We start from the raw sequence: 13,357 nt of genomic DNA, 5'->3' as shown, positions 1-13,357 counted from the left end.
ACATTCAGCTTGTAATCCTGGTATCTACCATGTTGATTTGCATTTAGCCATGCTGCTGCAAAGGCCATACCAGAAGGCATGGAACACAGGCATGTATGCTCTAGACTAGAATCTGAATTTTGGAGAAGCTTATTTGAGTTGATTACTATTGAATTGTGTATGGGCTTTATTTTAGTTGTGGGCTGTAGCCGACTTGGGCATGGGCCCAGACCCACGTCTTCCTACCCGATCAGCTATATATTGGAGGCATAGACAACCCTAGCCGTCATCCAGATCATATCGCGTCTGTTCTACTTCCTCCCGCATGACCCCGCTCTTTGTGATCCTGCACCGGAAGAATGATAGTTAGGTTTTTGGGGAGTGTCTTGGGCTCAACTGCTTGTTATTGTTTGTCTCCGTCCTCTACTTTGACTAAGTCCTCGACCTCCCCCACTTCGCGTGGGTGAAAACTTTGAGGCCGCCAAAAAGAAGGCTATCTTTTTTCGAGAGTACGCCAATGGCGTACCTTAGCTTTATAGAAGAGGGAAACATAATTACAAGATTGCCGACGTTTGTGCGAACACAGAGGTCGGGGTACAACGCACCCAACTCCCACACCATCTATCCTAGATCAACTTCTCACAAAACGTTGTAAACCGCCAACTCCTAGACCCGCCTGCCTCAGCTCGACAATGTCGTCGAGTATCCTAAATGGCAACTCACTAGCTGTCATTTGCTCGCTACTCCTATTAAAAACTCTGGCATTCCTTTGCTTCAAGAGGGCCCAGACCACCATTGTCACTAACGTGTCAAAACCTCTGTGGTCCTGTCCTCCAAAGCCTCTCCGCGCACTCAGCCACCAGTCCTTAAACACGTACGACTCTCCTGGTTCTTGTACGTCGTTCGCGATGAGATGAAACACTTTATGCCACACCTCCTGTGCATATATGCAATTAGCCAAGATGTGTTCCACGTCGTCTTCCGCCGGCAAACACGTGTAACATGCCAACGCGTGGTCCTGTAAACCATGTCTCGCTCTCCTATCCGACGTCCATAGCCTGTACTGCAAAGCGAGCCACACGAACAGCTTACATTTGAGCGGTGCCCAACTCTTCCAGTTGCACTTAGCCGTGGGTGATTGTTGAAGCTCCGAGCAGAGATAGTCATAAACTGATTTGGCCGTGTAGGAGCCAGAGGCCGATCTAGGCCAAGTAAAACTGTCCGGGCGGGAAGGATCTCGATCCACCGTGCTGATTGCCTGGCGAAGATGCATGTACTGCATTAGGCCGGTGAAGGAGATGTTTTGATCGAAGTCATGAACCCAGCTGCCCTCATCTAAAGCTTGTCGCACCGTCCTTCTCTTTGCTGTTCTGGTAGGGACCAAAGCAACAATCAGAGGTGCAATCTCCACAGCTGCCACTCCCTGGATCCATTTGTCCTTCAAGAAGAGCACCTTGTCTCCCAGTCCCATGTTGATGTTGACCAGCGCATCAAACACTTGTCTCGCCTCCTCGTCTTGGTTCATGGGAAGACCTTGCCACGGCCTCTGAGCATCCGTTCTCTTGAGCCATTCCCACCTTACCCGAAGCGCCATCGCTTGCCACTTTAGGTTTTTAATCCCTAAACCGCCATAGTCTTTGGGTCGGCAGATTTTGTCCTAGGCCACTAGACATTGGCCACCATTACACTTATCTTTACCCGCCCAAAAGAATGATCTCATCCACTTATTCATGTCCTCAAGCACCCATTTCGGCGCCTCCGTGACCATCAGGTGATGAACTGGCTGAGCCGCCACTACCGACTGCACCAAGATGAGACGTCCCGGTCTTTGTATCAGTCCTCTTTGCCAAGCCGGCATGAAATGCCGAACTTTATCAAGCATTGGTTGCCATTCCTCTCTCGTCGGGCTCTTGATCACCAATTGCAAACCCAGGTATCGGCAGGGAAATTCTGAGATGTCACACTGCAACATTCCGGCCACTCTGGCCCTATCCTCCTCACTCCCTTGAATGAGCACCGCAGTGGACTTGCCGTAGTTCACTCTGAGCCCCGATGCCTCGCCAGAAACTTTTAGGATCTCAGTAATCGCAGCTAGGTCGAGCTCCGTGGGTCTGGCAAACATTGCCATGTCATCGCCGTAGATGGACAGTCGTTGCATTGCCGTGATTCCAGAAAAAGAAGAGAGCACTCCCATGTCTGTGGCCTTATGAACTAGAGCCGAAAGAGCCTCCATAGCTATAACGAAGAGCAGGGGCGAGATCGGGTCCCCCTGCCTCAGCCCGCATGCATGTAAGATTTTCCTTCCTGGTGACCCATTGACCACCACCTTAGTGCTCGCCGTGTGAAGCAGCGCCGCCATCCAGTCTAACCACCTCTGCCCAAAACCCTTAGCTCTCATCACCTCAAATAGGAAAGGCCAAGACAGGGAGTCAAACGCGCGCGATATGTCCAGCTTGATGAAGGCTCCAGGAGTTCTTCTCGCATGTATTTTCCTTGCTACTTGGCGCACCAACAAGAAGTTGTCGTGAAGTTGTCTTCCTTTTATGAAAGCGGATTGATTCATCCCGACCAGCTCATGCATTTGTAGACGGAGCCTATTGGCCAACACTTTTGCGAACAGCTTAGGTATGCTATGGATAAGGCTGATAGGTCTGAAATCTCATATTTCTTCTGCCTCCGCTTTCTTGGGGATGAGAATTATGTTGACCTTGTTTAGCTTCGCAAAACCCCTAGTGTCTCCCACGAACAGCTTTGCCATAACTGCCATGACATCTTTCTTTATGATCTGCCACGCTCTTTGGAAGAAAGCACCAATATATCCGTCCGGCCCCGGGGCCCTATCCGGCAGCAACTCCTTGACAACCTGCCACACTTCCTCTTCCGTGATCATGTGCTCCAAACAATGTAGGTCCTTGGCCTCCAACCCCATGTATTGCAGGTCTAGAGCGTGCTCCCTGGCCCGCGCAGTCCCCAACAGCCTCTCAAAAGCCTCTGAGAACACATCCACTTTCTTTCTTGGTCAGTGAAAATTTTCATGTCCGTTTTCATGTGCGCAATAAAGTTTTGGATCTTCTACCATTTGCCACAGCTTGGAACAATCTGGTGTTGGCATCTCCCTCTCTGATCCAGTGGAGTCTGGACCGCTGCCTATCAATAGTTCTCTCGAGAGCAGCCATACCCAACAGGGCGTGTTTGATTGTTCGCCGTAGCCAGATCTCCGGGGCGTGGAGCGCCCTATTCTCTTGTGCAACATCCAATCTGTCGATAACCCAAGTAGCCACCCTCATCATCAACTTCACGTTCCCAATTTTGCGTTGGCCCCAAGCTTGAAGTGCGGCTGCCGAGTTACGCATCAAAGCATCCATCCTCTTGTATGGTTCCACAATCTCATCACATCACACCCATGCTTGCTTAACTGCATCTTCGAAGCCCTCAAGTTTTGTCCAGAAAAGCTCGAATCTGAACCGTTTTTAGGGCAAAATCCCGCGCTCGTGGTGAGATGCAACGGTGCATGATCTGAAACTCATGTGGACAGCACCTGCAGCAAGTGATCAGCATTGTCCAGCTCCCAGTTAACTGTCATGAGCACCCTATCTATTTTAGTGAGGGTGGGCGCATCCCTTTCGTTCGACCAGGTATATTTTCTCCTATGCATGTACATCTCGCGCAGTTGTTGCTCATCTACAAACTCCCTAAATTTGTTCATCATGCTCCTATTAAAGTTAGTATTGCTCTTTTCCGAGGCTCTCATGATCATGTTAAAGTCGCCAAGGACGAGCCTCGCACCCGGGCAGATCGCACGTCTTAACCTAAGCTCCTCCAAGAAGATGCACTTCTGCTCGTTGCTTTGCGGTCCCTAGACCACAGAGATCCACTAAGGATCACTTGTTTTAGTGTGCACCCGACCCGTCGAAAGTTAGTGTCGATCTGTATGGCCTCCACCTCCAGTGCCGAACTCTTCCACGCAAGAAGCACACCCCCTCTAGTCTCAATGGCCGGCAGGTAAGCAAAACCATCAAATGATGGTCTCAAGCATTGCATAACTAGAAAACTGTCAATTACATCCAACTTCGTTTCTTGTAGGCAAGCTAAATTGACCTCAAGAGTGCTCACAAACTCCCGCACCGCCTTGCATTTAGCTGGATTGTTCAAGCCTCGAACATTCCAGCAGATCACCTGTGGGTGTAAATCCATGGGGGATTTGACACCAACACCTCAAAGTGTCCCCAACTAGGCGCACACCGTAACCGCGTTCTGTGCCTCCATCTCCTCTCCGGATGGCATCACCTTGTCAAAGAGCGCCGCAATGATCCGGACATGCTATTCGCGCAGCGGTGAGTCGAACAGCTCCCTGAGCTCGTGCACCACGCCGTCGTCCACCTCCAAGTTGTCCGGCACCATGCCTAAGGCCTGGAGCAACACGTTCTCTACCGGTGCATCTCTTGCTCTTTTGGTCGATGTGGTCTTCTTAGATGCCCTTGTGGTCCTCTTGGGTGTGAATGGTTCCGCTTCTGGCCTGAGTTGAGAAGCCTGAACCTCCTTGAGCAGTGGAGGAGCCAACCGCTTGATGATGTTCGAGCAGAAAGTCTTCATCTTGCCATATGCCACTGCTTCGCTTGCGGTCATCCCCAGCGTGTCACATCCCTGTGGAGCACATATTAGAGTTGTGCAGTTGTTGCCGATCGGCTCCCGATCCTCCTCTACTGTCTTGTGCTGCTCCATTTGCACTACGTGTTGGACGTGCGTGTTCCTTGCATGTGCATGATTCCCATCGCTCTGGGGTCCCACCAGCCTCTCCTGTTGTGCCTCTTCCTCCAACGCAATATTTAATCCCTCCATCGCCTCCTGTGTCTCTGAACGTGGTTGGGATTCCACTCTCAAAGCCCGCGCAGCAGGGCCCACGCGCATATCACATTCGCCCGGGCCCGCTGTGGACTCCTGTTCAGCCGGTCCCATCCGCACCACGGTGTCGCGACTCCCCTAACCAGTAGCCTGAGCCACCGGGCCCTCCTGGCTCTCCTTGTCACCACCCGCCAGGGGCACAGTCCGCAAGGCCTCCAGCACCTGGCCCTGATCCGCAAGCTCGGTTCCCACTGGTGGGTCGGCAGCTTTTGGGAGCTGCGGCGAATTTTGTGGGGTCCTGCCCGCCTCGGGATCTTGGGTCGCCTCCACCATATCCCGCTCTCGCAGTAGATTGGGTCTCGAGGAGGGTGCCCCATGCTCTTCTCTTGTCCGGTCACCAACCACTGTCCTTTCAACACTCCCACCCACCTGATTTGAAACATCCCATCGGCTTCCACTCGAACGTTCTACGGGCCCCGCCTGCGTGGTCAACCGGTCAAAAGCCGATTGGCGACGGGTAATCCTGTCCATAACTGTCGTCCGTGGGGCCACTGGCCTGACCTCGACAGCTGTATCCATCGGGGGCAGGCGCCAGCCAGGCGACTGACTGACCTGGCCCACCCCAGCTCCGTGGGGACGACCGCCTCCGCCGCCGGCGGCGGCAAAGCCGCCGTCCCGCTTGTCCCTGACTCCGAACTGCTATTGCAACTTGCGCATCTGTGCACCTGACCCAGGGAAGCCTCCGTCCTGATCTGGCATGCCGCTTTGCCCGTTGTCCGACGAGCCCTCGAAGAACCACGGCTCGCCACCGTCCCTCAGATCCATCACCGCATCCAGGTGTATGAGCACCTTGTACTGAAGTAATGCCGGAGGCCGCTCCTCGCCCGGCTCCGGAACCGCCAACCAGCGCAGCGTAGGGATGCACTGCGGGTCTGCCATGCACGCCATGACCTTGAACGAGGACAGGTCCGTGCGGGAAGCTGTCTCCGATGCGACGGCATCGAGCTTGCACAACGAGCCCAGTAGATCCTCAACCACCAAACGATCCCAAGCATGGGGCGGGATCCCCTCAAGCTCTAGCCACACCTTGAACCCCGGTATCGAATGCACAGCCTGCGACTGTCTGTTCCAGGGCCTGAAAACCAGACGATCCCCGCGGTCCTCAATGGAGGGGCAGGCCGAGACCCTGTTCCTGAGCGCCGCCGAGGAAAAGACCATGAGAAAATCCTCCGAGCGGTGGCGGTACACCAAGATCAGCTCCGGGGCGATGTCCAACGTGCTCTGCAGCATCTCCTTCACCCGATCCATCGAAAGAACCCGCCTTGAACCCGCAACGTACGCCACCATGGCGAACTGGAGCCGGCGCTCCAGATCATCCACCACCCCAGACCGCCTGGTGATGCAGAGCTCGGCCGGTCCCTCCTCCACCTTGAGGACCACCTGGAGTCGCGGGGCACCAGCGACGGCCAGACCATAGCCTCCACCGACTGGACACCCGATCTCGACAGAGGGGGCAGGGGTGGCGGAGTGACACGAGGGCCCAGACCCCCCCTGAGGTAGCGCCCGGCGAAGCACGGCGAGCCACCTTGGCCAGCGCGTCCCTCCGCAGCTCGTCGACAGGGGAGGGGCTCCGCGGCCGTTTTCAGTCCCTGGAGCCATGTCCGGAGAGGCCGCAGCGGAAGCAGACGATGTCGTTCGTACAGTCTGTCTTGTAGTGGCCCTTCTCGAGACAACGAAAGCACTTGTCCCGCATCTCCGGTGACACCTCGCGCCGCGTCTGCTCACGCTCGTGGGCATGGCCACGCCCGGCAGGATCACCGACACCATGCCGCTTCCTCCACATCTCCTTCTTGGTGGGTGGAGGCCGGACCCATGTCTCCACATCCCTCACCAGATCCGCCGCCCCCAACACCTCCACAGGCCACTCCGCGAGAGCAGCAGGCCCCCGAACCTCCGAGTCGCCAGACTCCGAGGAGATCCCTAGGCCCGAGACCACGAGGCGCTCGCCCTGCGGCCGAAACGACGAGGTGACCGATCTCAGACTCGCGGCCATGGCGAACGGAAGGGGAGGGGGAGGCGGGAAGAAGTGGGCGGGGCGGGGGGTGGAAGGTGGCCGCCGCGGTCGGAGTGAGCCGCGACGTGGGCGCAGGGCGCGGTGGACGTCGGCGCCGGAGTAGCGCACGGCGGTGGCTCTCTCGCTCTCACGCTCTCTCGCGCACGGCGGTGGATGCCTCTTCTCGAGAGGTGGGATGTGAGGACGAACGAACGACGTACCGACTGCCGTTCGAGCTTCTTCAATCAAGGCTATCAAGGATGTTGTTGCTGCCATCGTGGCTTTGACCTGGTCAACCGGAGGGTATCTTCTATTCATCCTTCTCATGTTTATTCTTGTGTTTGCCGTATTATATGTTTACATATATGTATCTGTTGTATGCGTATTACGTGCTCACATGTGTAGCTATCAGTACGAGATTAATATTGTAAGCGCTATTATCATGATTTATTTATGGGTTAAATCAATCAGAAAATTGCTAATTTATCCAACAATTACTTCTTTAGAAAATAGTTGCACAATTCAATTCCTACTAGTTTTTTCAGTCCTTCTTATCCACATAACACATGGAACCAGACAATAATTATGGTTGGTGGTGCGTCTCCGATCAATGGATTGCTCCCACCTAGATCTGTCTGTGGCAGTGGTCAAGAAGTAAACTTACTGGAGTTGTGTATGCTTTGGCAAATTGCAAATGGAATTTATTTATTTAAAGCTGCAGATGAAAATAAAATGTACTTATGTGTCACTGAACTTCCTGAAGTTGCATGGATGAATATATAAGCAGATGTCATGCTTGAGACGGAGGCAAGATTGAAATGCTTTCTTTCCCCTCATGCATATGCAAAGAAGAGAAGAGAGGAAATGGAGATGCGCTTTCATACATGTAATATTGATGCTGACACTCAGAGTCACAGGATACGAAAATACAAAGTGTGTACGTAACACTTACGTTAGCCTGGTTACTTACTGTTTCTTGTGAGGTTTGCAGTAGCAGTGCTATGCTTGCCTTTTAGGAGGACAGATCGAAAAAGAACCCACTCAACACCAGTTGGTCTGTTACATGCCTGAATTCTGAATGATTGAGGACGGGCTAACACATGGTGTTGCTCCCTACCGATTGTGACCGTGCCACCTGATGCAGTTCGTAACCGGTGTCAAGTTCATATGCACTCTTACTTACCAGTGATATCGGACAGGCAAAGAGAACCTAACCTCACCTTTGACCGATCCTTCCCTTGCTTTCACTTCACTCAAAGTTATACTCCTTTACCAGTCAACTGCTTCGGCTGATCAGATCCTACATAATCTCACGTTCCAAGCAGGGCCACTAGGATTATCTTGAGTAATAAACTTAGCAAAGGCAAGCAAACATGTGAGGACAGTAGGTATACCTTCCAAAAGTTGAGTTGCAGCACCCCATACACATACACTGTAGCAGAGATGTTTACACCTGCTCATTTGAACACATCACAAACCAAATAGAGAACACCGAAAACATTTAAGAAATCTTGATTGATTTGCAGAGTCAAGGTTAGACGCCACACTAGATGGAGAAAGCACTTGATTGTAACAGGAAAGCAGGACAGCTCCACCATAACTAATCTCTTTATTTGCAGAGTCAAGGTTAGACGCCGTTATTTTGTTTTCAGACTATAAGATCTTGTTGAACCTCTTTATTTATCTATAAATATGGCCGTATGCATCGTTCTGATGCAGAGGCCGGGGAGTCCCCCCTTTTCGTAAAAAGAAAAAAAAAACATAACTAATCTCTTAGTAACTCCCTGACTAGTCTCTTGATTGTAACAGGAAAGTAAAGATAAAGAAAAAAATAGCATGATATTTACACCACAAATAGGAGTACCTAAGTAAACAGTTCAGCTTGACAGAAGCCAGAGACCTACGATTACAAGAACAGCATACCAAACCCTAAGATTGCAAGAATTAAACATCCAAATTTGACAAAATAAATGGCAATAATTCAGCTTGACAGTTCTTCAGATGCTGATGAGATTGGGAGGCAGTGAAGATGGCGAGCTCGGTTGCTGCTGTTGGTGCTGCTCCTTTGCTTCATCGGTTGCGGGCTCCACAGTTTCAGGAGGTCCTACAGGACCAGATTCATCACCATCACCACTACCAGTAAGCTGCTCCTCTCCATGCTTCGTAGTCGGCTTGGGTAGCTCACTGAGGATTTGCACCACCTCCCGCATTGTGGGTCGCTGCACGCTCTGTTCCTCCACACAAAGCAACGCAACATAGAAGACGTGCATTACCTCATGCACGGGCACTGTTGACAGCCTTGGGTCCATGATCTTGATTACCTGCTCCCTTTTGGAATCCGTCATCATCTTGATCCAGTGAACAATGTCCACACCATCGCCGAACTCCCCAACCGGCTTCTTTCCCGTAATCAGCTCAAGAAGCACTACACCGAAGCTGTAAACATCGCTCTTTTCATCCACCTTAAGAGTATACGCGTACTCTGCAAATCCAGAGCGACGGTTCGTTGTAAGATTAGTGTATCTGCTTGTATAGATAGACAGTCGGCTACTACTGAAGTGAGTTGAAAGAACAAACAAAAATTCAGTACAACAATAGTGATCTATGCGCTTGAAGCGGGTGGCCAGGGAGGTGTCGGTCCTATATATGACTCTAGTGTTGCCGATATGTCGGGGTTTTTATATTCTTTTATCAGACTATTGGTGTTTGGCTGTGTGCATCGTAGTTATGCAAAGGCCGGGTGTTGCTCATCATGCTTTGTATCCGCTTGATGCTACATTTTGAGTTAATAAAAGCGCCCTTTATCGGAAACAATAGTGATTAAACCAATCTAACAACATGCAGTGGAATGCAATATCAGATAAAAATGTAAAATGGAACAGAGACTAGAAAATAACTGATTTATAGTTTAATAACAGTAATAAACCATCAGAAATAAGGAACTGAAATTCAACTGCAGACAACAATAATTAACTGAACGTGGACAATTTTTGAGACAGTACTATGTATATAATTTATAAGCATTTCCAAACTGTAATGAGGATTGATCTTTCACCTGGAGCAATATAGCCGTAAGAACCGGCAATGGCTGACATGCACTCTGATGTGCCAGAGTCCTGCAAGAACTTGGCAAGCCCGAAATCGGCAACGTGTGCTTCAAAATCTGAGTCAAGGAGAATGTTGTTTGATTTGACATCGCGGTGCAGGATGGGTGGTGAGCAATCATGGTGAAGATAGCATAGCCCCTTGGCAGCCTCAACAGCTATCTTGTACCGAGTATCCCAGTGCAGGTGGCCGCCCTTCTTTCCATGGAGTAGCTCCCCCAGGCTGCCATTAGGCATATACTCATACACCAGGAGATTAGTTTCATTGTTGGAGCAGAAGCCAAGCAGCCGCACAATGTACCGGTGCCGAATCCTCCCAAGAGTTTGTATCTCGGCAGAGAAACCATGGTCATGCGACGAGCCACGGCTCATCGTGGAAAGCCTTTTCACCGCAACATGGTCACCATCTGGCATCGTCCCCTTGTAGACGGTCCCGGCTCCACCTTTGCCAATCATGTTCTCCTCCTTGAGGCTATCCAGCACGTCGTCGCAGGTGAATTCAAGGCGCTGGAACGCGGTGAGCCTCCATGCACGCGCTTCGCTGGCTTTCTTCAGTGACCGGGCTTTCAAGATTGCCATGGCAGCAAATGCAATGGAGAAGGCAAGCAAGACGAGGACAATGATCAGCTTGAGGCTACTGGACAGTCCACCATGAGTGTGTGCGTCATGGTCTGTGCCAGCACCACCGGGGCGGCATGGCCCGAGGTATGGTCCACACAAGCCTGGGTTGCCGACGAAGGACGTGGCGTTGAAGTAGCTGAACTGCCCGGTCACCGGCACGAGCCCAGACAGGTTGTTGTATGAGAAGTCCACGGCCGTGAGGCTCTGCATCGCAGCAATGGTTACTGGTATCTCTCCATCAAGCTGGTTCCGGGACAGGTTCAGATAGTTCAGTATCCGCATGCCGGAAATAGCCGGCGGTATATCTCCAGACAGCTTGTTCTGGCTAAGATCAAGGTAGGTGAGCAACCGGCATTTCCCAATCTCCGGCGGCACGCCACCATCGAACGAATTGCCGCTGAGGTCAGCCTTGGACAGCTGTTGTAGCCGTCCAATCTCCGGCGGTATTGCGCCGGTGAACGCATTCTGATCAAGAAGCAGCTTCTGCAGCCCAGAGAAGCTCCCAATGGATGCCGGCAATGCGCCGGTGAGCTGGTTGTTGGAGAGGCTGATCCCCCCAAGATTCGGCCCGCCCGCGCTCACCACAGCCGGGAAGCTGCCCGATAGGAGGTTGTCCTGGAGCTCCACCTGGGTCAGATTCGGCAGCTCGAATAGACCTTCGGGGATAGAACCATTCAAGAAGTTCTCGCCGAGGCGAACGCGGGTGAGCGCCTTGCATTTCCCGAGAGAATCCGGGATTGGACCGAAGAGCGAGTTGCCGAGCGCGATGAGCGTCTCCAGCTTGCCTCCGGCGCAGAGCTCCGGCGGGAGGGTGCCCGTGAGCCTGTTCGACGAGAGGTCGAGCAGCTGGAAGCGGCCGTTGCGGCCAAGGTGGCGCGGGATGCCGCCGGTGAAGTTGTTCTCCCACAACTGCAACACCTCCAGACCGGGCAGGTCACCGACGAACTCGGGGATGTCACCCCTGAGCCTGTTTCGGAAGAGGTTGAACAGGGTGAGGTTCTTGAGGGCCGCGAAGGTCGCCGGAATCTCGCCGGAGAGCGCGTTGTTCGACAGGTCGAGCGAGCTGAGGCTCCCGAGTCGACCCAGCACCGGCGGGATGCCGCCGGTGAGCCCGTTTACCTGCAGGAACAGCGTGTCCAGCTTCGCGAGATTCCCGAGCTCCGGTGGGATCTCGCCAGAGAGCCCGCAGTTGGCCGCGTCGAGCCGCACAAGCTCCGCCATGTTCCCCAGCTCTGCCGGTATCCCCCCAGAGTAGTTATTATAGTAGCCTATGTAGAGCTCTCTGAGGCTCGTCAGGTTTCCCAATTCCGGGGGTATCTTCCCGGACAGCTCGTTGCCGGAGACGGCGAGATACTGCAGCCTCCTCCAGCCGCCATACTCCGGCGGAATCTCCCCGGAGAAGAAGTTGCCTCCGAGGTGGAGGTGCCGGAGGTGCGCCATCCCGACGACATCGAGCGGGAGCGAGCCGGTGAAGTTGTTGTTGTACAAATCAAGAATCCGGAGCGCGCGGAGCCGCGCGAGCAGCGGCGGGAAGGAGCCGCTCAGCAGGTTGCTGGAGAGGTTGAGGTGGACGAGGAGCCCGAGCCGGGAGAGCGACGGCGGGATGGGACCGGAGAGGGAGTTGGCAGCGAGGTTGAGACGCGCGAGGTAGGGTAGCCGGGAGAGGGCGCGTGGGACGGCACCAGAGAGGTTGCGTCCGGAGAGGTCGACGCCGACGACCGCGCCGGAGCGCGCGTCGCAGAACACACCAGACCACGCGCAGGGGCCGGTGCTGGCGTTCGACCACGACGCGAGCGAGCCGGTCGGGTCATCGAGCCCGGCCTTGGCAGCAAGCAGCGCGTCCGCATCGCCGCCGGCCGCCTCCCTGACGGCGAGCGCGGCGAGCAAGACGAAGAGGGGGAGGTGGTGGTGGCGCATTGGGGCGCGCGTTCTTGCCCCCGTCCTCGGGGAGTGGAGACAAGAGTCAAGAGGGGAGTGTGACTGGTCCGGGAAGAGGGAGAGGAGCAGAGGTAGCTCGTGCTCATTTCTTGGATGAGCATGCGGTGTCACCTACTGGCTGGTAGTACTAGTAGAAAACATGTGATTCGTTCTTGGATTTTGTGTCGTCCTAGGCCTCTTTTCTTTTATTCACAGAATTATCAAAACACAGAAATAGAAACTAATGCCCGCTTGAATTTTACTGAATTAGCATTGAGTATTTGATGCCACATAAAAGATAGAGTAATTGTAATAGAGGTCAGAGTGTATGCTAGATTTCCTGCTAAAGATACCACAAGCAAAAAGTTATCTTCACAAAGTTCAGCATACAAACATTTTAGCCAAACTGATACTTTACATGCTTCTGTAATAGCCATGTACTTCGCTTTATTTTTAAAAACCACTAATAGTGAACAAATAACTTGTAAGGGCCCTCCTCTTATCTATCATTATAAGCAAACTCATTGCATATGATAAATCACAATGAGAACACACAATGGAAAAAAACCTAACAGCGGTAGAATATGAAACCCTTGACATGCACTCAAGCTCGTCATTCGTACTAGTTCATTAAGAAGATACTAATTTGAAATGAGGAGCAATGAGTGCTTACTAACTTGGTGTTAAAACGATGAAGAATTTTCTTGATGTAACTCCGCTGACTAAGAAATAGAAAACTAGAATTTCTGTCCTAGTGATCTCCATACCTAAAAATTTCTTATGAGCACCAAGATCCTCCATCTCAAACTCACTACTTAATTGTGCCTTTAAAATAGTGATT

General features: G+C 52.5%; 2 protein-coding genes and 1 pseudogene across 2 annotated transcripts; all 3 read right to left on the bottom strand.

Annotated features, from left to right (window-relative positions):
- Positions 1 to 610: 610 nt before the first annotated feature.
- On the bottom strand, positions 611 to 1,573 carry LOC147985217 (uncharacterized). Its single transcript, XM_087541468.1, has one exon. It carries the CDS (start codon positions 1,571 to 1,573, stop codon positions 611 to 613), a length of 963 nt encoding a protein of 320 aa, XP_087397594.1.
- Positions 1,574 to 4,959: 3,386 nt separating this feature from the next.
- On the bottom strand, positions 4,960 to 7,150 carry LOC147985216 (uncharacterized; annotated as a pseudogene).
- Positions 7,151 to 8,694: 1,544 nt separating this feature from the next.
- Positions 8,695 to 12,637, bottom strand: LOC125537476 (uncharacterized). The gene is made up of 2 exons (XM_048700794.2): positions 9,930 to 12,637; positions 8,695 to 9,356 (listed from the first exon to the last, which is right to left on the bottom strand). Exons 1-2 carry the CDS (start codon positions 12,514 to 12,516, stop codon positions 8,872 to 8,874), a joined length of 3,072 nt encoding a protein of 1,023 aa, XP_048556751.1. The 5' UTR covers positions 12,517 to 12,637; the 3' UTR covers positions 8,695 to 8,871.
- Between the last annotated feature and the right edge of the window lie 720 nt (positions 12,638 to 13,357).

Source organism: Triticum urartu, chromosome 2A (assembly GCF_056163025.1).
Source record: "Triticum urartu cultivar PI428250 chromosome 2A, HENAU_Tu73, whole genome shotgun sequence".
Classification (NCBI taxonomy): domain Eukaryota; kingdom Viridiplantae; phylum Streptophyta; class Magnoliopsida; order Poales; family Poaceae; genus Triticum; species Triticum urartu.
This window is presented reverse-complemented; position numbering and strand designations above follow the sequence as displayed.